This window comes from Balearica regulorum, chromosome 8 (genome assembly GCF_011004875.1).
Source record: "Balearica regulorum gibbericeps isolate bBalReg1 chromosome 8, bBalReg1.pri, whole genome shotgun sequence".
Taxonomy (NCBI): domain Eukaryota; kingdom Metazoa; phylum Chordata; class Aves; order Gruiformes; family Gruidae; genus Balearica; species Balearica regulorum.
In genome coordinates, this window is record NC_046191.1 from 24893913 (window position 1) to 24921626 (window position 27714).

The window sequence follows — 27714 nt, forward strand, 5'->3', positions numbered from 1 at the left end:
AGAACTGCAAAAGTCTCCACTTTATTGCCAGGGATCACTCTTAAATTCCACAACCAATGTCAGTTTTATCTATATTAGTATGATGTCAGAGAACGAGAGAGCAGACAGCTCTGAAACTATCAGTCCTCAACCTGTAGCAATCTCTCATTGCTAATATCAGATTGTTCTGGTCACAGAGCAATGTCTTTGATAATAGTTGAACATCCTGATATTCTCACTGTCTTCACACTAAGTTACAAAGTTCTTTTAATCAGACCACTTCCTCAGTGAATTTTAATGCAACATGAGACAGCAGAATAGGAATTTCCAGCTGTAATCATGGATCAAGATAGGTGGAGTCTGTTGCTCAACTGTTTTGCTGAAGATCTGTCAGCAGATTGACTCTTTGAGTCTTAATGCTTTTAGCTATGACTTACGCTCCATTTACCCTCACTGAAATGTTTTTGCAAAGGGCCTGAGAGAAACATTTAGCCTTAGATGGCAAATTTTGTTCTCAATTATGCACGGAGCAACTAATGTGATTTCAGATGTATAAAAGAGAGCAATTAACCAGCCTCAATGATTCCACATGTAGCCAAATGGTAATTTTAAAACACTTCTGTTTATAAATGCCTTTGAGATTACCAGAATTTGTAACTGACCCACTGTACAATTATCACAAGGGTATAAGATAATGGTGCTCTACGAGTCACATTGATTTTACTTGCAGAAGGTTATGCTGAGATACACATAAACCAGTACATTTTCTGTGTTAAAGAACAATCGAAATATCTAAGGAAACCACAGTGTATTAAGCTTTCCATACTTAACAGCACATTAACAGTTTACTCTAAAATGTGGATTCCAGAATACTAAGGAAAATACATTTTTAAGTTGGGAAATATATGCCTAATTCATATTTCTTGTAAGGAATGACACCTACATCTGAGAAGTTTTCTCTTAAGCTATACGTTGCTTAGTGAAAAACAACAGAGCATCTTCAACTGATAGCTGACTCTTCTCTTAAAAGGATCTCTCAACAATATCTACAGATCCTAAATAGACACTCCAATGCCAGTCAGTCTTACACTTTTGAAGCAACTTACATTGGTGATGTGCAGTTTCTGAATGACATAGTCTGGACATGTTTTACTTTCATTGATCTTCACAATGATGTCCCCATACGTTGCAGAGCCATTCTCCATTGACGGCCAGTATTGGGCACATTTGTTCTGTGAAGATATGAAGTTAGGTGAGCAGCATGACAGAAAAGTGGCAGAGAGCTGAAAGCTAGAAGAAAGTCTAATTTAAAACAGATGGCAATTCAGTATAGTTTTTCCAACTTCTTACAGGTCTTGTCCTCTCCTGAAAAGGCTGTCACTGCTTAGGATGCCAGTGCTAAATAATTCCAAATATCCAACAATTCAGGTCTCTGAACTGAAGTTTATGGCCATGGAATTTAACTTGGATGGAAAGATGGATGGAAGATGGAAGGATGGATGGATATTTCTCACCCTTTTTCCTTCCTCACAGCGAGTCACCATGACAATAACTGTTGCCTTCTGTTCCCAGATCATTCTCCAGAAGTCATCCGTGGTTTCATCCTTGGGGCCTAGCAGGAGATATTTTAAGGGAGTTTTTCAAAGGGTGCAGCTACATAAAGAAACCCACTTGCCTTCTTGACACGTTTCGCCATGCAGTCTAAAAAGCTAATCAGAGATCACACAACTAACAACCACACACTTGACTTCAAAAGTCTCATATATATCTTTAGTGCGTAGCTGTGAAATCTGAAAACATTTGGTGTAAAATTTTACATCATGAGAAATCTGCCTTTGAAGTGCAATTTTTTCATCTTCACAAAATCCCCTAAGCAAAAACTCATTGGCAACTTTTTCATATTAAATTTCAAAATTTTTCAAGATTTTCAATTTTTCTTTAAATTTACTAATATTTTTTTACTACTCTCTAACAAAAAAAAAAAAGGGTGAAAAAAGAAAGTATATTCTGTTAAGGTTAAAGATTACCTTGTGCAGCAATGTATTTTCTTGGTTCTTTGAAGCCCTATAAAGAGTACAACGTTATCAACTTTTAGAAAGGAAGCATGAACAATTCAAAAGATTTGCAACTTTAAAAAGAAATTCAATATGCAACAGTCCAGTAATACCGAATACATTACAAAGATGGAAAGAACTCAATTGGAAATCCTCAAAGGTGTTTGATGCATGAAATATACAGACTACAGAATTTCTTCAATAGTGTCTAAGACTTTTTCTAAGTAGAAGTCACTCACATCAATATAACTTGCATTGATATAGTCTGATCCTGGGTCTCCTGGGATCTCTGATAGCTCAACACGGTTATGATCATCTGTTTAAATCATTTAAAACAAAATAATTATATTATCTCAAGGCACTGAGAAAACAACTATTTATAAAATATGCAAAAATTTGAACAAATACTCACATGGAAGGATATCAATGTAACGGTTTTTGTTCTGATTATGGCTTTTTTTGGCCTCCTTTATTGAAAATTTAGTGAAAACTCTAGGAATACTCTGTAAAATACAATGTTTCATTTATTAGGTAAACATATATTTAAAATAGCTTCTACTTGCAATCAAATGCATATGGAAGAAATTTGGTACTTCTGAGTCTGGAAAGTAACATTCTGTTTCATACAATACTACTTCATATATTTCTTATATCTAAAATAAACAAATTTATTTTCCCTTAATATAAATAATATATATCTCCACAATTACATATTATTTGTATCCTCATGGCTATGCAATAAGAGAGAGTATTAAAAACATTCATTAAAAGGTACTTTAGAATGAGCAGTATTTGGACTGTGTATTTTACACTTCTGCTGAAAAACACTCAGAAAAAAAAAAAAGTATCATCATCTTATAATGAGGAGAGCTCGGTAGCAAAATTAACTGAAGCCTATTTGACCTTAGATGAGAATTCACTCAATGTTCTAGATTTTAATTTATTTATTTATAACCACTGCATATATGTCAAACATGCTCTTGAATAGAATTCTTCCAACCACCTGTCTACAAATCTGTGGTATATTTTGAGTCAACGACAAACCTGAAATTCATCCAAGAAAAGTCTTCCTTCATCAGCAATCTTCTTCTTGTATGTGTCCAGCAATTGCTCCGCAGGTATTGGCTCTATGTTCAGAAGCTGCCTGTCATCATCTTTAACTGTGTAAATATGTCGAACATCTATTGTTACTGACTTTGAAAATGTAAATTCCATTTCAGTAAATGTGATTCTCAAATTGTCAGATAAATTAACTAAAGGATAAACTCTTTATTTTAACTAAGCATGTTTATTTTTCAAAAAAATGGTGCTGCCTGAGCCAGCTGTGAGCAAACAGGCCCTGGGAATAACCTGTTCAGCTCTGCCGCCTGACTGGAGGCACCTCAGGAGGTGGCCACATGCAGGGACGTTGCAGTAAGAGCGCTTTTGTACAAAGTGGCGATTGTCACGTTCAGGTCACAACAACAGCCCCAACTCCCACAATAGTTACACGGCCTTGCCCTCTACTTCAGTTCTAATCATTTATCGTCAGTGGTAAAATGGATTACTGCACGAACAACCTACACATGTAACAACATGTATGGCCTACTTTTCCACGGTTTCTCCAACTTGTTCTCTCAGTTGTAATAATCTGTAACATCATTTTAATTACAAAGCAACTATTTAATAAGTTTAAACATCTCTAACCAGACATTTATTAATTTTTCATTTACATTGAAAAGATTTTTTTAACAACTATGTATCTAAGCAAATGGATTTGAATATCAACACACTATTACTTCTCATTTAATGTAGTTAATTTCTGTGGGCTTGAATGTCATCAATTAATTTTTATTTGAAGCTTTCTGGTTTTGACTGATTCTGTTTTTCTTCACAGGCTTTGTAATCTTATGCAAAGGTTGCACATAATGTTCGATTTCAGTCTTTGGAATTTGAAAGCCTTGAAAATTTTGGAGTAAAAGCAACTGGCTTATGTTTAAATTCTTGCTTTGAAAAAGGTGCGCAGAAAAGGGAAATTCTGGGTGAAGATGTATTTGATTCTGGACTTATTCTCGGGGTCAAACTTATCACATCCTTTGTCTGGGATAACAAAATTGGGTTTGTAATTAAATAATAAATAAGTGTTTTTCAACTACTGATAAACTTTCAGTTCATTGAAGTATAAATACTTCTGCTATGTATTTATGGAAGTGGTTGTTTTTTTTCTCCAAGTGAGGTGTTATCATGTTGTTATCTATAATCTCCGTATACAACCTAGAATGTAAACAATCCAAAGGTGGTGACAAGATTTGACTAATTGTATTTCCCCTTGCTAAATATATAAAGATACTCACCTGCAACAAGGTTCACTCCTTCAGAAGAATTGCTGTAAGAAGCAAAAGCATCTGTAAAAGCTTTGACTATTAAGACATACATATGATAATGAGTTAAATAAAAGCAGTTTTGTATGTGAACACCAAGACTGTTCATAACCAGCAGACCGCACTGCAAGCTCTCTGTGAAACAAGAGTGCTGCTACTGGGACTTACAGGCCCTACACAGAGTTGGTTGAGATCCTTGTCTTCCTACTCTGAGCACTACTGAGGGGGAGAAACAAGGGAACCACATCAAACAGCTTTACCACTTGCATAATTTTGTCCATATCACCTGCAGCAAACATGTCTTTAATTTCTTCACTGGAGTTAGTACTCACACCATCTTTGTTTCTCTTGCTAAATAAGTGACAAAAAACTATCATGTACATAAAATATAATGAAATTTAGTTTAAATACTAAGCAGCCAAAAACAAGCCAGACTCTCTGGAGCTGTACAAGCAAAAATTACTTTTGCTTTAGGCTTATTGCTAAGCATAAAAGTTCGCATCTGAGCAAGAGCAGCTCTCTGTCCCTAAGGGGAAGAACGGTGGGGGGGAAAGGGATTGGAAGGGGTGAGTCCCCACGTCCTGCTGTTGCCAGAGGGCTGAGACGTTTCTGAAGAAATTGCCCTAACTCCTCTGTCTCTACCAGCAGCGAATGTCCCCTCACACATTGCACCATCTCTCTTCACAGCAGTAGCAGCAGCCAGCCTGGCTTTCCAGGGCTCTGGCACAGTCGTCAGGGAAGGCAATGACTGTTCTATCACCATCCGCTGTCCTACAGAACTGCCAAGTCACCTAGAGATGAAAACCTCCCTGAGATATTGTTTTGGGTGAAATATTTGAAAGGGTTCCAAGAAAGTGTGTATTATTTTCATTACTTTGAATGAAATCATGAAGGAAAGTTTTTCCAGACATTTGTGAATATTTTTTCACAAAACTAGCGACAAAATATTTTGTTCTAGCAGATCAGTTTATCTGTGCCTTGAAAAAGGGTATAGCTGAGAGATTTTTAATCTATTTCATTGCATTTGCATTGTCAGCCAAACCACCAAAAATTGAGTTTCTTTTGAAAGGATTAAAAGGATGTCTTTTCCCACTTTTAATGAAATATCAAACTGGTAATATTTTTACACTACCCGTCGGGAAATCCTGCAGAAAAACAGAAAGCCTCCTTCCCCATTTATGTGAAAGGGAGAGAAACATGAAGCTTACCTCAGCTTTTTCTTGTGAAGATCATAGATTTTGTACAGAACCAGTAGTAAAGCAACTGATGTCACAACAATCAGGAACACCAAGAATATAATCAGGGCTTTAGAATTATCTAGCAACAGAAAAGAATACATTTATTATTTCTTGAATACATAACTAATGGCATTTAAAATTTCAAATTTTTTCCTTTGTTTTTAAACTCCCTACCACCAGGGCTCATTGTTTGTCATTTCGGTTTTTGGGGGGATTTTTTTGTGAAAAGAACTAAACAATTATTTTAAGTATCTAGTTTAAGTTTGTTATTCCAAAGTGCCAGAAAAATTTAAGATCACAGAAAAGCAGTGAATTTTATTTCTTCATTAAGAAAACTTTTGCTTAAATGCTCCATGTGCGCCTGTCAAAATGCTACAACTCACTCCCTCGTTTGGCATTACCAAGGTCTCCTGCTCAGTGTGACCTGTACACCTGAGCAGTGGAGCTCTCAGCTGCTCCTGATCTGGGAGTTGGAAATCCCTGACAAGTCACAGATGTTCAGGATCTGAACACAGGAAAATAATCCTAAAGTGAATAATATAAGATAGAGAAATTAATTTCTAGTTGCATTTGAATGTTTCCTGAAGAAACCAAAGCTGTGTAATAATTCTGAATTTCGGTCAATGACTTGTCAATGTGACCTGTTACATTAATGCTGAATGAGGATATTATTAAATGCAGATGAATTATTAACTATAAAAACAGGCAGTTTGGATTTTTAATTAAGAGCAATTGTAACAGAATTCACAATTTACAGTATTACTTTATACTGTGCTAAAGTCTAAAATTGAAAATGCAGCATATATTTACTTACATCTGGTTTTTATACTCTTCATTACTGGCTGCCCTTTATAGTCTCCATTAAACACTACAATCTGCATGCAGTGGATGAGAATAATAGAGATGTTAAGAAATAACAAATAAAAATTTCTGCATACATTTTTTTAAAAACAAAGCACAATGGTTATTTGAAATACATCCATTTTCAGTGAGTCAATCTCGTTGACAGCAGGATGTACCGTCAATTTTTGTATAGCCATTTGTAGTGCAACTCAGGTTTTCACCTAAGTAACAGCAAGATCTAGATCCAAAACTAGTTAGTGAAATAGAAGACACATTTTACAAAATCAAAATCAGATGTGTCTCAAGGAAAAAATAAAATTTGTTTCTTATCAAATCAAAATTAGATCTCTCAAATCTGAAAAATAACCATGCAATATGTAATAAAACATCATTACTTTATTTGCTTCAGCAGTAAATATACAAATAGCCAGCTGAATTGGATATTTTTAATACAAGTTCCTGTATAGGAAGTAATAGATTAAAGGTTAAATTATAGAAGCCAAAATAAACTTTTAAATAAGCTGCTTTCTTGCAACATTAACTTTTGGGTACTTTAATTGGTGTTAAAACTAAACTTTGTTTAGATGTGTTTATATGTCATAATATATTTTACATTTATTCAATCTTTTAAATTTCTGTAATAGACCTTCCTATCAGATCTAATAGGCATCTTGAAGTTTGTACATCAAATATTTCACATTCGTGAAGAAAAACTAATCTTACAATTAAAGTTAAAGATTTAATACTAAACAGTGGAGCATACTAACAGGATTGAGTAACAGTGATTTTAATAGTAATATTGTCCTGCTGCAAATCATCCAAAAGGGGGAGGAGAAGGGCTTTCATCATCATTTCTGACTGCAGGCTGAGTTCTTACTGAGTCTACTGAGTCTTCAGAGAAACCTCTCCTGGAGAGTTAGAGGACTGTGCCCTAGCTCCCACCCTCTCCTCTAAAAGGCCGATGTCTTCAGGGGGTTGGTGGTTTCTGAACTCTGCAGCTGGGAAGAAAGCCATGGTAGGTGGCAACATCCAGAGGTGGCAGAGAAAACAAGCAAGAAGCTTCTCAAATAGCGAAAGCCAGAAACCTAGTGCAGCAGTCGGGTTCAGTCAAAACATCACTAAACCAAAAAAGTATGCTGGGTAGGCTCCTGTTTATTCCCCGAACAAGTCAGTGTGCAGACAGAAGGGAATCATGACATCTGCCAACTCTCACAGGTGATCTGGATGATCACTTTTTTTTTCCTTGAGCCTTCCAAAACTTGACCCAGAATCCTTTCATTACTAGTTAAGGCCATGAGGCTTTCTCTGTTTTTCTAGTAAGAACTGGACAAAATAAGTTTGAAGCAGAAGCCAGGGTTTAGAGCCAAGCAGAAGCCAATTTCTTCTGTAAGGCAAACTGTTCACTGCCAAGTGGTGTACAAAAAGCTTACAAGAGCCCAGGGGTCTTTTACTACGGGAACAATGTGAGCATCTTTTGCTCCTACAGGACCTCATCTGTATTTTCTGAATATAAAGCTTTCTGAGCAGAATCTGTCAGAAAAATACAAAGCATCGGAACAAAACCTAGACTACTCAAGTTCTCTGACACTGCATTTCCTCAGGAAGACACAGGGAAAAGAGGACGAGATTGCAGAAAATGAGTGAAACTGGTTCCTAAAAGTAATAAAACTCCGTCATTCCTACTGGTTATTTTCTTACCTAAACTTTATGGAGAGAAGCTAGCAGGATATAAAAAAATACTCCTACTGGCCACATTAAGGGGATCACACAACACAACTGGATTTGCAAGCAACAAATGCCGAAAGGGTTAATGTCTGAAAGAAGAGAATATAGCAGGAGGCCTTCAGGAAAGTAAAGCCTGTAAACAGAGGATGATGTATTTTGTCTGGAAACAAGGACTGGCTTGCAAAAGGCTGATATAAGGACATGTAAAAGGATCTGAACTGCTTTACATTTAGTCCCTGTAGCAACAAAAATCTTCACAGCGAAAAATTCTGAACAATTTATTTCTGAGCAATTATCTCAAGACTTAAATCCCATATTTATCCTCTGATTGAAATGTCACACATTTATTAAATGAAATATATTTTAAACACTGAAATATCAGGTAGACTTAAACTATTTCAAAACTTATGCAACCCCCAAATTTCTCTCTGTCCCAAGTACAAACAATCTATTCAGCTTGTATTTTTCCTGCTGTCAGAACCGATGTGGAATAGCACACAAAGGATTGATAGGCTAGGCATGTGCGGATCTTAGTTCTGTTACACCTGTGGCCTACACGATCCATAGATTAACTCCTCTGCCACCATATTTGCCTTTTTTCCTAAAACCAAGTATAATATGCTTAAACACTGAAAATACAGCAATAATTTATATATTTAATTTAATAAGCCTACTTACCGAAAATGTATAGTTTGTCAAGTACGAGAGATTTTCTTTTGTAAATTTACAGTCGTTACGGGAGACATTGTTTTCATTTTCCCAAGTCAATTCAAATGTAGTTTTTGGTCCATACACTTTTTGATGTTTGCAGTCAATTTGGACAGCATTATCAGCTATCAATGTTGCAGTAACATTAACCACTGGGTCTGGTTCTGTTCACAAAAGAAATGTTACTGATTTTAGTCTCATCATTTCAAGCCAAACATTTCAACAGCTGTATGTGTTCATGTCTGTTTGTTATCTTCTCTCTTAATAATTTCACACATTTTCTTGCTTAAAAATTTCAGTCCCAATTTAAGGTAAATAAAATGAATTTTCAATTAACCATAGGCTTATCCAAACTGGAAAATAGTGAAGTATAACTGAAAAGGCTGTGAAGATCAGAGCTCTACTAACAGTCAGGCTGCAAAGATACTATGATGGCAACTCTCTCTCTCTTGCATCTGACATCACCTTCTCATTTGAGGAACATGGGACGACAGACAAGGCAGAGGAACAAACAGTTTTCTGTGAGAGCATATGTTTCAAAACTCCTGTAAATGAAATTTCCTAGCAGGAGTTACTAGTATATTTTAATATTTGGAATAATATCCTTTTGCTTAAAGTGTCACATTGTCTTAAAGCTGGCCTAAACCCACAAAAACTTTTTACTTTTTAATGATAAGGAATCTGTTAAGTTTAATCTGTGTTTTCTAACTCTAATTTTGTATGTCATAGCAAATGGGTCTCAGACTGGGGGCACAGTCCAAGAGACCCTTCACTGAGAGCTTATAAAACCTTTCAGAAAGTAAATAAACTTTTGCATAAGGCAGCTCCATTAGCCACATCTCAGTAGAACACCACCATGGAAATTTTCTTCAAAATCACTTCAATTTGCAAGCTAGCATATTAAAAAAAAAAAAAAAAAAAAAAAAAAGGCAGTTCCTTTTTTCTTCATATGAAGAGCTAAGATGTGTGAGGCTTTATGAGCAGTTTAAATATCCCGTGTGGGGAGTGGCAGGATATGTTACTTGATTGAGTGTGCAGTTACGACAATTCTGCTCATTTTTATCCACAGGGCAGATTTGTTAGATTCCTATTCAGCATACTACTGAAAGAGCTGTGAAAGGAGAAAGTGAGTATTTCTAGAGACAATGTGTTGAAGATGAAAAAAGTATTTTATAAAAATGTTCTTTTTTTTCTGCTTCCAAGGAGTTGTGCTCTACTGATATATTCTCTTGTTCAAGAAGCCATAAACCTCTTCCACCATCTGCTTGATCTTGTTATCAACTGTTGTAACAGTTGGAGAAGGTTTAATAAACACCATTAATTCATGAAGGCAAGCAACTTGTTATTTTCTCAAAAACTAAGGGAACTGAGGTTTTTTCAAAGACCCATAAACTTATATTGTGGACCATAATCTTCACATGAGTTATTAAAATATGAGTGGAACCCCAGAAGGTGGGGGCTCCAATATATAATATGCTCAAACTAAATTATCATAGAGAGAAAAATCATGATCATGCTCAAATTAGGGCTGTCTAAAAATAAAAGACATTTTGCAATTTGTTACAGTTATGTCTCAGATCAAAGAGTTTACATTATCAATCAATCGATCGATTTATCAGCTTTTTTTTTTCCATTGGGCTTCAGGTGATAATTTTGATCCCTATATTCTTCCAACTATAAATTAAAATTTGTTAGTTCAATGACCTAGAGTAATAGGGATAGTCCCATGTTTTCAGGGATTGTCTAGAAAACTGGATACAAAAGCTCTGTATATTCCACAGAGGGATAGGATTCAAATTCAAAACAATAGTCTGCCAGAATCCCCTGTATTTCCCAAAGCTCTACAGAAACACATTTAATAAATACAGCAGTCAGATTTAATGTTCTTATATAGATCTATTTCTACATACTTTCCAGGAGTGCTAAAAGCAACAAAAGTTTTAACTATTCCTGCTGTTGGGGGGGGAGTCACGACTTTATCATCACATCACTAGCACAAAAATAATATTTTATTTTTCACTAAAAAAAGTTTTGCTTATTCAGTGAAATTAAAGGAAATATTAATTTAGTGTCTTACCAGGTATAAAACATCATAGTTTGCCTATAGCTCTATCCCTATATTAGCTGAGTCTGGAGGTGGTGGAACTAGAGCTTAAAAAGTACTGGAAGAAATTAGATAAACATGGATTTTTTTGGGTGGTTTTAGCTGGGTTTTGTTTTGTTTTTTCTCTAAGAAGGAGTTAAAACAGTATGAGGCCCTACATCTGAAGACTGAAAGGAAAAAAAAAAAAACCAAACAACAAAATAGAAAGGACTGCATCTCTATTACACCTTGTCTGCATCAGGAAAATATACGCAGTCTGTTGGGTTTTTCGGGTTTTTTTAGCTTTTCTTGTAGTTCTATCAACTGAACATGTATGGCAAACGAAGAATCAGGACCACCCAAAACGGTGCACAGACCTTTCTGACAGCACAAGGGTTGGCACACATTTGGCTTTAACCTAAGGTGGAGTCTTAGAAGCCGACTGTGTGCGTACGTGCACATCCGAACTAACCGAAACCTGGTACAGACATCAGTATTGGTGTAGCCTGGGTAATGCAGGTCTGCTTTGAGCAAACAGGCAGCTACAGAACACAGGGTACATTCTGCACGTCTTTGCAGCTTTCATGCCACAAAGAAAAAAACCAAATGTTTATATAAGGTTATAAATAAAAATCTCTTTTTGTTTAATTTGAATATTTTCTTTAGATTGGGACATAATGCTTTCTAAAAATCTTATCAGGGATTTTAAATGAATGTAGAATTTTTAAAAAAATCTAATACATATAAGAATACTAATAATAAATGCATATTTAAAAATAGATTAACATTAAGTAATTATAAAAGAAACACTAATGATATAAATGTCAATAAAATTCTTTCAACGTTAAATCAGTTTCTTGGCTAATAGTAACATATGTAAAATATAATGAAGCATCATAAGAAAGTACATATTCCCTGTGTTAGTATCAGCCTTGTTTGTAACAGCTAACAAGAGACTTACCTCTTGATTTTGTTTTAAAGTTACGTGTTACAGGTTTTCCTCTAAACGTTCTCTCACCATATTTGCTCTTTGTATACGGAGTCACAGTTACAGAACCGTCGGCATAAGCTTCTAAGTTAGAGCAAGTACAGTCAGTTGTGTTGGCAGTTCCATTCTCTTTAAGAAAAAATGAAAAATGAAATTAATTAATGAAATTAATGGAATTTATGTTAGGAGAACAGGAACTCTTACACTTCATCAGACCTTCCTGAACTTCTGTCATGTGTACTTCTATTTTAATTATCTTGTACTTGGTTGGTGTGTCTTGCCTACTAATGCTAAGTGAAGGCTCAGGACGAGGAAGAAATATATTCCCCAATCAAAAAGGTAGAAATTTGTTCTGGTTTGGTTTTTACTCACATGTCATTTAAATACGTGTAACTAAAAACTACCATAAAGGACACCGATAAAGAGAGGCTGATACTTTCTTCTGTGTTCAGCTTGGGAAGGGATTAGTAGACAGATGTCAAAAGTCACTCTGCACAAGTCTGTTCTGGTATGACACAAGAGTGTCATAGTGGCAAGCAGGACAGAAAGGAATTGCATGAGAAGCAACACAAGTGAAGCTATTACCCACGCTGCAGCCGGGGCTTTGGTGGCTTGGGGAACTGGAGAGCAATGGCCTTTCCACGTTTTCTTCTGTCTGCTTCAGATGTGACCTCCCCACACCCCCAGCATACTACGTTGGCCTCCTGCATTGGCCAAGCCAGACCAAACACAAAAACTGGTGCATGGGGCTACCACCATTCTGGGTAGTGGTCAGATTCGGGGCATGAAGAATGGGAGAGATTATTTGTATCTATCTGTGGAACACACCAGCACGACGGCCTTTGGTTCCTGTGGCAGGCCAGGGTTACAAAACATGCAGTATGTGAACAGAAAAAGAATGAATTAACCCAAGACTAGCTTAAATCTGACATATATTTCCTGGAATCATGTATCAGGCTCTTCATTTTCAAAGCATCATTTTCCAGTCCTTGTTTTGAAGAAAAGCTCACACCTGGAAAACATGGTTCCAGTATAATGGATACAGACTTACCCACCTAAATGGAAGGTGGCCTAAAACAGGGTATCTGAAAGGAGTGACCATTTAGTAGAAGACAACCACCTGGCTTTACCTATCTAAATATCTATATGCTAACTGCCATACTTAGGACCCCTGACTTTTACATACATTGTTGTTACTCAGAAGGCAGGTCCCTGTTTTCTCAGAGAATATATTAACCAGCTATGGCAGCATTTTCTGAGAGAGAGCATCATGCTACAAACTGATCAGAAAACTGGAGATCTTGTCATAACTTATTCTTAATACAAGAAGCATGAGAACTGAAGGGTGACAGAGTTGTGTCCTGAAATGGTAAACTGAATAACCACATGGTTCAACTGGAATAACCTCAAAGGAAAGAAACTTAAATGTTTGTACCAACAAAACAAAACAAAACAAAACATAATCTACACGGTTTGAAGAGATTCTAATATGGTTTGACAGTGCATCACGCTTGGTGGTCTGTAAATACTAAAACATGTAAGGAATCATTCAGTACTGAAGGGGCATATACTTACGTGTGCCCGTGCCATTGCATATCACTTCATAGCCATGTATAGGACCCTTTGAAACGTTGCTAGGTTGCTTCCATTTAACTAATGCTGCTGTGGCATTAGGAACTACTGAAATGTTTTCTACTGCTTCTGGATCTGTTGAAAAAGAAAAATAACGGAGAGGGAAGGAACTGTTTGAATGACGATGCACAATATTCCTCTTTTTACCTACTTTGATTAAATTAAATTTCATTGGATGCTAAAGCAAGATACCAACAACATGTAATATTTTTGTAGTCCATTTTGTTCAAAGAAATTATACATAAGTATAAACTGAGTATATGTAAAAGCATCATATTAATTTCATAAATTTATTTAATTCAGGACAAAGTGAATAGAGGAATATCACATATTACTAAAATTGTCCAAAGTTTCCAAATATTATACATTGTTTTGATTTCTTTATAATTTTAACAAACTTTAAACATTTGGCCCGAATTTTTATTTGCAGGTTATTTCATTTAGGTTCATATCCTTTTTAATTCAGAAAAAAAGCTAAGCTGTTTCCAAGGACTATGTTTTGGAAAGGCACATCATTTTATCTGGAGACATTCTTTGCAATTATTCTATCACATCTTTCTTCAAATCACCTATTTAACACTTGTTTTGACTAGGCCTGCACTTTTTTTTGTCTTCATTCAAACTTCCTTACATTTGGCCATGTTCTCACCCTCAAAAAAAAAAAAAAAAAAAAAAAGTCACAGTCTTTGAGAGAAGGAGAGGAAAGCATCTGACTGGAAGACTGAGACTGGGGTTGGGGAGGGAAAGGAAGACTGTAACTGCAGACAAGAACCACAAGGGCAGGAGACCAGGTGGGAGGAGCTGGAGGAGAACCTAAGAGTGGCTGAGCACGCTGCTTAAGATACATCTTCAACCTCAGGAGAAACTGATGGTGGGATTCATAGTATGGTTTTCCAGAAATATGTATGTGGAACATAAACCAAAAATAATCATTACACTTACCACCATAATCTGTTTCTATGCTGAAGTATTGGTTGGCAACCTCATTTTCAAAAACATTTATGGTACTATGGCAGTTGTACACATGGTTGGGTGATAACTTCTTCAGGTGTTGACAAGTTTTATTTAATATTGTAACCTTTTCTAAACCTATAGACACAAAAAGAGTTTTATCAATATTTTTCACAACTCCAAAAGTACATAGTACCATTTTAAGTGGGATTTTCTCTACCATATTTATTCAATATAACTGGTAATAAACTATCATAATATTCAGAAAACATAATAACATAATAACATATTCATAATAACAGAAAAGCATACAACCTCATCCAATACTTAGGTTTTAGGTTCTTTTATATTAACTTAGTTTGCATAGATCTTTACTTTTCATCAGTAAAGCTCATGTGATTTGACTTTCTAATAAAACAGTTTTCCCACAGAAATCAAAACATTTCATGGGAATCTGGCAGAACTCTTGAGCGGCTTCTTAGCTCTTCAGCTCCCCAAAACATGAAATCCCCAGCCCTGGACATTCCTCATGCATTTTTCTGGGTCACATGAGGACACTCAGCATCCATATCTTCCCTACCACACCAGTTGCCTTGGAGCCAGTGTCTCCTAAGGCTGGCCAGCTCCAAGAGCAGAGAGCCTGGATTCTCACCATCGAGGAGCCTGCAGAGCCAACTGCCTGGGTAGTCTGCAAGGGATCAGCTCACAGCAGACCCACAGATTGCATGATTTCCAAACTCTCAACTCACCTTCAGACGATCAAGCAGGACTTCAAAATCTTCACAAGTCTGCAATTTGTGAAGCTGGTAAACTCAGGAATTAAGCTCTCTGGGTTTGAACTTCCCCAGATCTGCAGTGCATGGGGACGGTAGTCCCCAGCCTGGCAATCCCAGAAATTCTGAACAAATCCTCAAACTGGCACAATTAATTTAAATCTGCCAGTGTCTCCTCAAAAGACATCATCAACATTGCTTTAAAAAATAAATAAAAAAACAATCAACTTTTAAAATATCTTCAAAATGTCTTACCTTGACAGCTAACAGTCACATTAGCACAGGCAAATGACTCTTCCCAACAGACCCTTGCAGAGGTGTTGGTTTTATCCGTAACGTTGAAAGGTTTCTCGCTGCTAGCTGAAAAGGATTCATATTATATGTCACAGTGACATTGACTATATTGATTCTTTAAATAGCAATTTGTTCTTTTATATCTGTTGACTTGTTCTGCAATATGAAGATACAATTTGCACAGAAAAGTAAAAATTGAAAAAACCTATGTGAGATAAAGACAATGTTGGCGTTCAAAGAATAAATGAAACTTTCAATCCAAAAATCTCTTTAGTGAACAAAACATCTAGCATAAATAGCAGCTTTCAAGTGCTGGCTGGTCTCGCTATTGCTAACCATGCTGCATATGACCAATGTGGTTAAAGTTCCCTTTTTTCCTTTACAATGAGAAAAAATACATTTTTTTATATCCTACTTTAAGAAAATACTGAGAGGTTTTAAGGTGCCACTTCAAAATGCAGAATCTCTTGCAAACCAAGCACAAAGTATGAAAACCTTCTGTCTGATTCTCTGAAAAGAGACAGGAATAGACTAAAAAATCCAGGAAAGGTGAATTATTATTGCATGTGGGGGAAAAAAACCAAACAACAACAAACAACAAAAGCACCAAACCCAAACAAACAAACCCCACTAAACCCCTTCTATACCTACCAGGCTGAATAGTAAAATTTTTGTATGTGCAATTTTCAACTTCAATTGTATATCTCATGCATGTCTGAAGGTTTACTGTATAGGTGTCACCATTTGTAAATGAAAATAACTTCTTGTTAGCCCCCCAAATATGATATTTTCTCGTTTCTGTGAGATTTTTCAGTATAACTTCTGCGGTGTTATTCTTTTTGTATATACTTATTTTGTGTTCAACACCATCATCTAAAAGAAAAAGATAAAATAGCAAACAATGATTTTATGACAATTTAAAAAAAAAAAAATTTAAATGTTTTATGGCACTCCCAGCACCATATGTGTTTTAAGAATCAGAAATACAGCAAAATTAGCTGCTCCTTATTCTTTATATTTACTTTTTATTTATATTTTACTTTAAAAAATTGTTTAGTCAAAACAGAAGGTATTCTTAGGAAAATATTCTTTTAAATAATTCTCTAGTTAGGAAAACTAAAGAATTAAAAAGATTAACATTCCAGAACCAGATTTGCTTTAATTTAAAATTTCAGTTCAAAGTGAAATACTTTGTTTTGACACATTGAATCATTTGTTTGAACAGAAATTTCAAATTTTCTTATTCAAAACATTTCATAACCATCTCATAAATAATGGTTATTGTCTATTCCTGAAAATTAGAGGGGAGAGCTCTCTAATTCTGAAGACAGATAAACTAATGTCCAAATATTAGTATTACTTTAGTTATGAATTGCAGTTTGCAGACTGTGATTATCAGCAGGGTGGGGAGAAGTTAGAGAAGGCCTCATGGAATAAAGGCAGATATTTTTTGCAGCCATGATACCAACAGCCTAGTGCAGGGCAATTTAAAAGATAAGATGACCAGAAATGTTAATAACTGTAATCCTACTCTTCCAGAATTGGAAGAGAGTTTATCAAATAACCTGAGATGCTGATCAATTTTACCGATCAGTTTTCTGTATTTGAATTTAGTGATTTGGTCAAATTTCAGGACTGAGAAAAATAAGGGGTTTGGTTCTTACCACAAGGTCCTTGAGGTGTCACTGTGGGAGTTGCTATAAGAAAAGAAAACAAAATGAAGGTGTAGCTCAGCAGGTTTGGATTTTTTTCACAGAGCACTGGAGGAGGGTGACGGGTACTGCCCAAAACTCTTCATTCAATACAATAATTGTATTTAGCGCTCCACTCACATTTGAAAAAGGGAAGAAAACAACAGCTACATATAACCCCATTTTTAAACTAGTTATTTTAGGGATCATGTGTCTTTCATCATTTTCCAATGTAATCACTGACTACAAATCAAACTGGTTATTAATAATATTCCTGCATACTAAGTTACACAAGAATATTCCAAAATCACACATTCCCATAGTGGTATGATAAAGTATAGCAGTTTCCCAGGATACCTATCCTGTAGAACGGCTAACTGAACTGTATCCGATGTCACTAAAGAAACAAAATTTACCTACTTTTTGCACAGCTACTCTTACCTTTGGAAAGAGATTTATGCAACAGTACAGGTCATTTTACAGTTATTTTTACACTAAAACACCCAAAAGAAAGTATGAGCTGGTATTTAGAAAACCTGTACAGAAGCTTGAGCAAAGAACTTCATCCTGAAAACAATTACTTAATATATACTAAGGTATAAGTATTACCCCAAGAGACTGATACCTAGTTTTTTTCACAGAAGCCAGACCCTCGATTTGTATCCCTCCAGGCTGGGAGTCATCTGGCTGAGTAGTGCCCCTAATGAGAGGGTAAACTGAAAGGGTCCAGTGGAGAGTTACCAAGACGGTGAGGGGCAGAAGACCCACAAGTAAAAGCTAAGCTCAGTCTGTCAAAGAGCTGACAGGAGCCTACAGCTACGTGAAGGGCAGTTATAAAGATGGTAAGAGTCCAGCTCCTGGATGTACTTTGCTCAAGCACACATATATTTTACTGACCTGAGTAATTCCTTACAGCCCAATTGCAATAACAATGCGCGAAGTGCTTGCAATAGTAGATCCCAAGAAAATGTTAATGCTGAGTGAAACAAAAGGGAAGCCACCAAAAAACAGAGTAGCAAACAGATCTGTGGATGTATTCATACTTTTTTTGCTGCTTGGGCAAATTTCTGTGAATATCAAGAGGAGTACTGACACAGTAATTGACAGGTTTGCCCTCCTACTATGCCACTGTGTGGAACTAATTTCTATTTTTCACTTGCTTGACAAGTAGTAAATCTTATATCTTTAATATTATTCATAAAATAGTATTAAGATTCCTAAAAAGACTCTAGGTTTAATGCAATTGTATGCCTAATTTGTATGCTTAATTTTGATAAAAGAAATTCAAAACTGATTCCCTCATTCTAACACATTTCCTGTACTTGCAGTATCATAATTGTGATGACTGTGTGCAAGTTTGTCACCTATTGTGTGATTGGGGATGATCCCAGTGTTTGCTGGCGTGCTGTCTGGTGAGATGGTGCTGTGCAAGGATGTTGAATTGTAATAATCTGTAAGGAAATAAACAACATATCAGCATTAAAAAGTAAAACTCATTATTTCATATGGCTATGTCATCAGAAATGTCTTGTACTACAGCCCTTGTCCGCTTTTTTTTTCTTCCAGGATAGTTGTAATTTAGAGAAGAGCATTGAAAGAAAAATCATGTTAATATATCCAATAAAACAGATTTAAATAGAAAGCAAGCTTTTAGGAATACACCATTTACTAATTAATTTTGCAATGTACAAGGAAAATTTTTTTTTTTTTTTTTTATTATTTAGGCATAATCTGGGATGGAGTCAACATAAAAATGGCATTAATAACTGAACTGGGAAAAGCTAAAACATTTTGCAGTGTTCTTACAGTAAAACACAATTATGAATAGTGCTTGTGCTCTTTCAGAAGCAAGCACTCCAGTACTGTTCATTTGCCAGATCTCATACCTTGCTCACTACGTTACTTACTATATCTCAGTATTTATCTCCCTGCTTATAAACCACTGACAGGTTTCTACATTCTCTTTTAGGTCCCTTCTTATTGCTCTTGCCTTGGTAACAGCCTTGTTGACAGTGGCTGGCATTTTGATACTACTGTGATGACTACAAACTTGACCATCAGATACTGACCAGATCCCGGAAATAATTCTGGTATTACCACTACCCCACATTGCAGATTACCTTTTCTATTTGATGAATCATAAGCTGGAAAAGGCTACCCTGAGGCTAAATTATAGTTTTCCCCTACAGTTCGGAGAGCAGTGAGTGGCATCTAAAGCAAGCCAGCAAACCTGATGAAGCATTCTTGAAGGCAATGGGAGTGCGTGTGGTGAGGGCGGCAGAGCTGCTGCGTGGTGGGTTGCTGAGTCCCGTGGCAGGGACAGAGCCTGCGTGCGTGGAGAAGTATGTGCTGTCTGCAGGAGAGACACCTGTGGTGAGAGGTACAGCAGTTTCATTAATGCTTCAGAGGCTGCCCGGTTAAGGTGGGACACAAAGCTGCACACAACACAGGACTGCTGTGCCAGAGCGTTCTTGTACTGAGGCACTCTCACTTTGTTATTAACCAAAGGCACACCGACCGCTAAAAATGTTAGGGGTCCAACAGATGTCAGCTGAACATCCAGTAAGTATAATCCTTTCTGGCGCTGACTGCACCTCTTTCGTGTTAAATGCTGTGTTTTAAAATATACTCAAATTCATGACTCAAAACCAGACTTGTCTGATATTCTTGCCTCTTAAGACAGCATATTTCATTTCATTGGGCTGAATAAAAAGGCATTACACATTCTGTGAGATAACTGTGCACAGGAAAAGGAAAGAAGAAATGATCAGAAAAAAACATCAATGCAGGTCTGTCATGTAAATTAAAAGTTTCTTACCAGATGTAGTCACTGTTGACTCAAGTCCTTAAAAACAGAAAGACAAAGTGTAAATTAAACTTTCAAGGAATTAAACACAATCATAGGTCAAAAATATAAAAAGAAACACTCCTTCCTCCCAGCTATCAGCTGAGCTTTCCCCAGAGAATTACACATTCTTAAATAATATTTAGTGGCATGTAGCAACAACCAGACCCCCAAAATATCAAGCATACGGTATGTGGACTGATACTGTCCACATTAAAAATCACTTTTCCTTGAGCCAGGAGTCTGTGCTGTGCAGCCCGAGGGGTGGAGACAGTATCAGGAAGACTGTGGTGAATGTCAGTTCAGCTGGAACAGGAGAAGAGCAGCAATGCCGCGGTCCCAAATCCACCATTACCTTCAGTGGTGCCTGGAGGTGAGAGTGATGTGGAGTGTGCAGGTGTAGGTGACATAAGGAAGGGATAGCTGGTGTTTGCCAGATTTTCATCTCCTGCTGCACAGCGGGGAAAAAATATCATCAGGTGAAAAATGCACGAAAGTGAGAAGCTCTTTGCAAGCAGAAAGGCTGCAGCTGCTCTCTGAATTATATTTTTCCCTCCAGCACTGGCAAAAAGAACAAGTTTGCATTGCTCTCCACGTCCTGCACAGTCAGTGCAACGCATCTGCTTAGATTTATTTCAAGAGGATTGTTTGCGATTAGGTCTGCAAGACCACTAATTACAAATTCCCACCAATTTGTCTGGGATGCCTTTGTGGCAAAGAGATTTGATCATCCTTTAGCAAGGTGTGGGGGATGCACTCATTTCAGGTGTTTGAAAACACCAGCTGAAGAGGGTGAATTAATGTGCAGCTTGGAAAAAGCCCAGACTGATTGGGGTGGGTTTGGTTTGTGGTGTTGATCCAGGAAGGACCCTCTTCCCCCAGTCGTCACACACTGCCATGGTGCCCGAGCAGCTCTACATGAACAGCAGGGAAGTGCCACTGTGACAGCTCAGCATGAAACTCTCATCCGAGAGCTCAAGGGGAAGGGATGTCCATAAAGAAAACATAAACTCCTAACAACAGTATGTTATAGCTTGAATTCTAATCGCTTTCTTGGAAAAGTGTGTTTCCAATCCCCATCTTTGATTTAATTAAAATAAAAAAAACTAAGTATGTCCTCATCACATTAAAAAAATGGTGCTGTAATAAAATTGACCTCAGACAACAAAAATGACCAGATTGCTTTAACAGCGACGCAGTTAACCAATGTGTGATAGAAGTAGATGCCAGTTCAGCTAAAACAGAAGAGCAGCAGCAATGCCACAGTCCTGGATTCACTGTTACCTTCAGTGGTGCCTGGAGGTGAGAGTGATGTGGAGCGTGCAGGTGAAGGCAACACAGGGGAGGGAGAGCTGGCGTTCGCCAGATTTTCATCTCCTGCTGTACAGTGGGGAAAAGATATCACCAGGTGAGCAATGCATGGAGGTAAGTAGTTCATCTATAGTAGAAAAAGGCCAATGGTTTCTACGGCTTTCTCTGAGCCATGTTTCTCAGGACAGATTTGACTGGAGGATACTTAAACGTTTTCAGGTTTAACAATGTATTTTGCAATACCAAAAGCTAAAACCCTCAAAATTTTTCACATCATCACACAGCAGCGTATACAAGTACCAGCAATATCAACAAATAGAGGGTGACTTTTTGCTGAATGCAGAGTGACTTTATTGCTAAGAAGAGATACCAGCACTAATTCTGCTGCCAAGAAAAAACCTACCTCTAATCCTCACTATGCAAGAGCCGAAAAGCCAAGCCTTGGCACTCCTGAAAGTTGTTTACTTTCCTTAATATTAATTTCTAAATGGCAGTGCCCTTCCTGGACCATCCTGCTGATATTTAAGAATCTCTCCAAATAACTCTTATCTCCAGGTTAAAAAATTACATCCTGACTTGAGCTGGGAGCTATGATCTTTCCACACCTATAAAAACAAGCCTCATTTTCACACTCTGCTTTGAAATCCTGACCCAAAACATTTTGTATTTGTGTAATGTAAAATTTCTCTTGTGAGAAAGAGACAAAACCAAATAACAATGGCTGGAACCGTGAGTTTGTTCTCATCACAATCTTTTACTCATTTTCAGGATTAGAAGCTTCCATTTTGACAAAAGAATATTGAAAGCCATCTTGAAGGCATGCCTGTTCCCTCAAGACATCTGTTTCTCACACAGCCTGCTATCCTTTCAGTAAGGAACAAACTTCCACTTGATCACAAATTCCTTGCTGTGACTGTCCAGAAACTTTCACCAGCCCATTCGGCTTTTCTTTTCTCTCCCTTTTTCTACTAATTCTTTCCCACTATATTTCTTTCCTGGATTTTTTTTTTTTTTTTTTTTTTTTGGCATGTTTGTTTTTCAGATAGTACTTCACTGTTTATAATTTCTGTGTTACTTTAGCTTCCCTACATGGTACTTCACAACTGTTGTAGCTCTACTCCTTTGAAAATAAACTTCTTCAACCTTTAAAACAAAAATCCAAGCTTATGTGAAAATCTGCAATACTTATGAAGGATAGATGCTTTGTTGTCCTGTTCAAGTGGCAGGGTCAAAACCATGTCTCTCATCTCTGACACAGAACAACATAGGCAGATCTACAGATCTACACAGATCCACATTCACTTAAACAACTGTTTCCAAGCAAAGAATAAAAGGAGTTACAGAAAAAGTCCTAAATTAAACTCTGCTCAGAAATTAGTGTAACATTTAGAGATACTTTTCAAGGTATTTACCAATCTCTAATGCAAACATGATGGAAACAAAAACATATGCTTCGAGATTCCTTCTTCCAAGCGAAGTAAGATAGCAGGAGCAAAAGAGGGCTCATAAGGTTGTCACGGTGTTGTATTTCTGGTTGCCTCATTCACATCCTTGAGATTCCTGTGAAAGTCATTTTCCGCATCCTCTCCCTTGTAAAGTTAGGAATAATTATACTAGCTTAAATGTAGCATGAGGTTTATCGCTCACTCATGGTGACAGATGCTAAATGTTACACACAATCAGAGAACTCGAGGTTGGAAATGACCTCAAGAGATTGTCTAGTCCAACTGCCCTGCTCAGGCCAGCATCAGAGCAGCTCGCTTCTTAAAATAGTTTGGAAAATAATAGTCCTAGATAGCCCTCTTTTCCCTCCAAATAAGCACTGGCATTTTAACAGAATTTCATGGCAGTTTTATGTTCTTCCAAGCATTTCAAAGGTCTCTTGCTCTTCTATGATTCTATTCTGTTGTGTGGTTTATTATAGCAATGGAATAGGACACAGTTGAAAAGAATTCAATAGGTGGCACCAGAACACTAAAAAACTCCTCGCAGCAGAGCAGATACCTTTCCCCATATAATCTTACTGAGATACGAGGTAAACTGAAGGAAATTACAGGAGGATCCCAACACACCAGACTGTGTTAACTAATAGGCACATTGCTACAACTAATTTATTCTTCCCTAAATGTCCCACAGCTAACAAATACGTCTGAGCTAACCTCTGGTTAACAAAGTTAACCCAAAAGTCAAAACTGTCCGCTCATGTTTATATTCTAAAACATATCTCTGGAATCTTGAAGGCTGAAACCTAAGAGTATCTTTAAAACTTAATAAGGATGTCCAACCCCCAAAAACATGCTTCGCAGTATGAAAACCTGATGATTACCAAACTAAGCAAGTTGGTCTGATTTAAACAGGAACTATCCCAAACCTTTCTTAAATCTTAAACTGTATCCAGCCATAAGACATTTTTAAGATAATATGCATAGGATATGCTCAGATAACCCAAATGGAAGAATTAAAGTGTACAAAGAGTTCCTACTACTGAAGGAACTTTTCTAAGCTTCCCTTTCCCTTCTCTTGATTTGGCCACCAGTTGGTTCCCGCTGATTTACCCGAAAGATTTGCAACCCATCGGTAACATTTGAGTGGATTTGACCTTAGTGGGGTGCCCTGCAAAAAGATACACTGTCACATCCCACGGGGAGATGGGAGCTTGGCTAACTGCTTATGTTCCCCGTCCTCTCTGGCTACCAGCTGGCAGACAGAGTGCAGCTGCTGCTTGCAAGAAAGGTTTTAGATGGAATGACAGGCTGTTAACAAAATACACCTAAAATGGATGAGCTGACCACCCTTTCTCCTGAAAGCCCAAAGACATACAGGCCCTGGGAGTGAAACACGGGACTACTGTATTTTGAAGAAACCTTTTATGTTCAACAAGAAGAGTAAATGGAAAAACTGTGAAAGAAACCAGGCCACAAAAAAAAAAAAAAGCCAAACACTTCAAACCCCAAGGACAGCAGGCTGTACAGGTCACATCTGGAGGTACAGGAGCTGCTATATTGTCGCTGCAGTAGTGACTCTGCACTTGCTGCAGTGACCTGTGGTTGTATCCGTATAAGAAGTTACTGCTCACTGCTGTCCTCTCAGGAAAGACAGAAGAAAGTGAAAATGCTTTCCACTTGGCAGGACCAAATGACTCAACAGTAGACAACTCAGACCTAGGATATGTTAAAAGACACTGTGTTCCAAGTAAGTCCAGGGTCTGATCTTCTCGAGCAGAAGGAAGCACCCGCACGCATTTCCTGTGCACATGTGTTATTAAAGAAAACTCCAGCTGATAAGATGGAGATACTGAATCTGCATTAAGAGCCTAAAAACATTATCATGTTTAGATGGGCAAAAATAAATTAGTCGATGACAGGGAACACGCCTTTTAACTCCATTCTGCTGCTTAATTTGCACAGTGGGTAAAATGGACTTGGTTTTATACTTGTACTGGGCTGGGCAGGGGACTGCGCAGGCATGCCAGTAGCTCAGGCTGTCCCCTCTGAGCACAGGAGTGCTGCAGTATGGCATTCCTTGATGCATACAGCATAGAGAAATGTGGAAAGGAAGATCCCTTTCTGCTAATAGTGCATTTGGTGTTTCATCTAGCGTGGTACCATACCAGTTGGCTCTTCGCATCCAGCTGTACTCTTGTGTTGGTTTTGCGTGGCAAGGTTTTGGTAGTGGGGGGGCTACAGGGGTGGCTTCTGTGAGAAGCTGCTAGAAGCTTCCCCTGTGTCTGATAGAGCCAATGCCAGCCGGCTCCAAGACGGACCCACCGCTGGCCAAGGCCAAGCCCATCAGCGCCTCTGTGATAACATATTTAAGAAAGAGAAAAACAGTTAGAGAGGGCTTTTGCAGCCAGAGAGAGGAGTAAGAAGATGTAAGAACATCTGCAGACACCAAGGTCAGTGAAGAAGGAGGGGGAGGAGGTGCTCCAGGCGCCGGAGCAAGATTCCCCTGCAGCCCGTGGTGAAGACCATGGTGAAGCAGGCTGTCCCCCTGCAGCCCATGGAGGAAGGATGAGGGGGGTGTAGCGATTCCACCTGCAGCCCGTGGAGGACCCCACGCTGGAGCAGGTGGAGACACCTGAAGGAGGCTGTGGCCCCGTGGGAAGCCTGCGCTGGAGCAAGCTCCTGGCAGGACCTGTGGATCCGTGGAGAGAGGAGCCCACGCCAGAGCAGGTTTGCTGACAGGACTTGTGACCCCGTGGGGGACCCACGCTGGAGCAGTTTGCTCCTGAAGGTCTGCACCCCGTGGAGGAGACTCACGTTGGAGAAGGCCGTGAAGGACTGTCTCCCGTGGGAGGGACCCCACGCTGGAGCGGGGGAACAATGAGTCCTCCCCCTGAGGATGAAGAAGCGGCAGAAACACCGCGTGATGAACTGACCGTAACCCCCACTCCCCGTCCCCCTGTGCCGCTGGGGGGGGCGGAGGTTGAAGCCGGGAGTGAAGTTGAGCCCGGGAAGATGGGAGGGGTGGGGGGAGGTGTTTTTAAGATTTGGTTTTATTTCTCATTCCTCTACTCTGTTTTGCTTAGTAATAAATAAGATGAATTCCCTCTCTAAGTTTGGTCTGTTTTGCTCGTGATGATAATTAGTGAATGATCTCTCCCTGTCCTTATCTCGACCCGTAAGTTTTTTTTTCCATTGTACCTTTTCTCCCCTGTCTAATGAAAGAGGGGAGTGATAGAGCGGCTCTGGTGGGCACCTGGCCCTCAGCCAGGGTCAACCCACCACAACTCTGCATGTCTTTGCCAGACCTGGGGGGGAGCAGAGGAAGTAACCCTTCCTCTCAGCCTCATGTCTGCAAAACCATTGGCAGCCAGGTTTTTCTGCCAGGAAAAATGCTCAGTGATTCTGCAGAGCTGCCGCCCTTTTCCCAGGACCTCTCCACCCTTCAGCACATTGGACAGACCACAGCAATCCCCACCAAGCAGCACTTTACACAAAGCAACTAGCGTAGGTAGGTCCAGATTCTGTCTTGCCTCTTTTTACAGCTGAACAGCACTGCTTCAGCAGGGTCAGGGCTCTTCACATCTGCACAGAAAGCAACAGGATGTGGTCTACTTGTTCAGATGGAGTAAAGCTCTTTGAGGGGGTCTTCTAGCAAACAGCACAGACATTAGTCAGCTCCATTGCAAGCCAATACTAAATTGCAAAAAAAAGAACAGTTCCTGGTGGGAGGTGAAGGGTGAGTAAGGCAAGGAGCCTTACAAAATGCTGCCAGCCGCCCTTCTTTGATTTATTTTTAAACTTCAAGTGGGATAGGATGTAATTCACACCTACTTTAAGGCTCCCTTGTGCTGTCAGAACCAGCTAAAGGGATCTTAAAGTAAATGAGCATCAGGGCCAGAGATGTTACTGCTTCTTTTTGCTGCAAACATGAAATAAAGGTATCTATTGCTTTTTAAATATACTTTATAAATAAATCTGGACAGACCTATGAATAGGCTAGCAAACACTTAAACATCTGAGTAATTCTATACCACAGAGGACCCCTCAAATTTTATAGGTAGGATCATGTGCGCTGAAGTGCTTTCATAATCACAGACTGCAGAATTACCCTTTATTTTTTATCACTAACTCTAGGGAAGAAAAAGAAAACAAAACAAATAAACCAACCCTGTTCCCAGTTACTGGACAAACTGCTGCTTTTTGAAAATTGATTAAAAGAGTGCCATATAAAGTTCACATTAAAAATACGTGAAATTTTGTATGCTCTGAGCCAAAAAACAAATTACTCAGCTGAACATGTAGAAACTTCTCAAGGTAACTGGGACATTTTGGAGGCTCCTAAAAAACACGTCTACAGTTTCGGTCATTGAAGATGCAGCCATGAAATCACTTCAAAGTAATCCATAAACTAATTGGTACAAATTTTCATAGCCCTACAGCAATCATAGGCATGCTATATATTTACTATAGCTGAGAATTAAAACTAAAAAATATTAGAATTTCTATTCTCACAGGCAATATTTACAATATTTCTTTTCACCAGAAATTAGGGATAAAAAGTTGAAACTGTAAATTTTAATTTAACAGAAATTCTAAAATGTCTTGATTGAAAAATGCCAATTGTTTCCTTTTGGCATCAGGATGAAACTTTCATTCTGACTCTCCAAAATTATAATTAAAATTGCTTCCATTTGAATTTCCATTGAATTTCTCAAAATACTTCCTTTTATACAAGGTCATCAACAATTGCCCCCTCCTCCCCCCCCGCAGTGGCTCCTTAACACACTGCAATCA

General features: G+C 38.1%; 1 protein-coding gene across 1 annotated transcript in view; it reads right to left on the reverse strand.

Moving 5' to 3' along the window:
- The window catches only part of PTPRC (protein tyrosine phosphatase receptor type C), a 66549-nt gene that overhangs the window by 9241 nt on the left and 29594 nt on the right, over positions 1-27714 (reverse strand). Inside the window, exons 2-22 of the mRNA XM_075760572.1 lie at positions 21449-21544; positions 20520-20615; positions 20138-20164; positions 19550-19687; positions 18621-18770; positions 17293-17325; positions 16280-16501; positions 15590-15694; positions 14553-14699; positions 13560-13685; positions 11952-12107; positions 8878-9071; positions 6446-6506; positions 5602-5710; positions 4367-4398; positions 3078-3193; positions 2446-2536; positions 2273-2349; positions 2007-2043; positions 1494-1591; positions 1086-1211 (exon numbers count right to left, since the gene is read on the reverse strand). Coding sequence (XP_075616687.1) covers positions 1086-1211; positions 1494-1591; positions 2007-2043; positions 2273-2349; positions 2446-2536; positions 3078-3193; positions 4367-4398; positions 5602-5710; positions 6446-6506; positions 8878-9071; positions 11952-12107; positions 13560-13685; positions 14553-14699; positions 15590-15694; positions 16280-16501; positions 17293-17325; positions 18621-18770; positions 19550-19687; positions 20138-20164; positions 20520-20615; positions 21449-21544 — 2237 coding nt within the window. The remainder of the gene's footprint in view (positions 1-1085; positions 1212-1493; positions 1592-2006; positions 2044-2272; positions 2350-2445; positions 2537-3077; positions 3194-4366; positions 4399-5601; positions 5711-6445; positions 6507-8877; positions 9072-11951; positions 12108-13559; positions 13686-14552; positions 14700-15589; positions 15695-16279; positions 16502-17292; positions 17326-18620; positions 18771-19549; positions 19688-20137; positions 20165-20519; positions 20616-21448; positions 21545-27714) is intronic.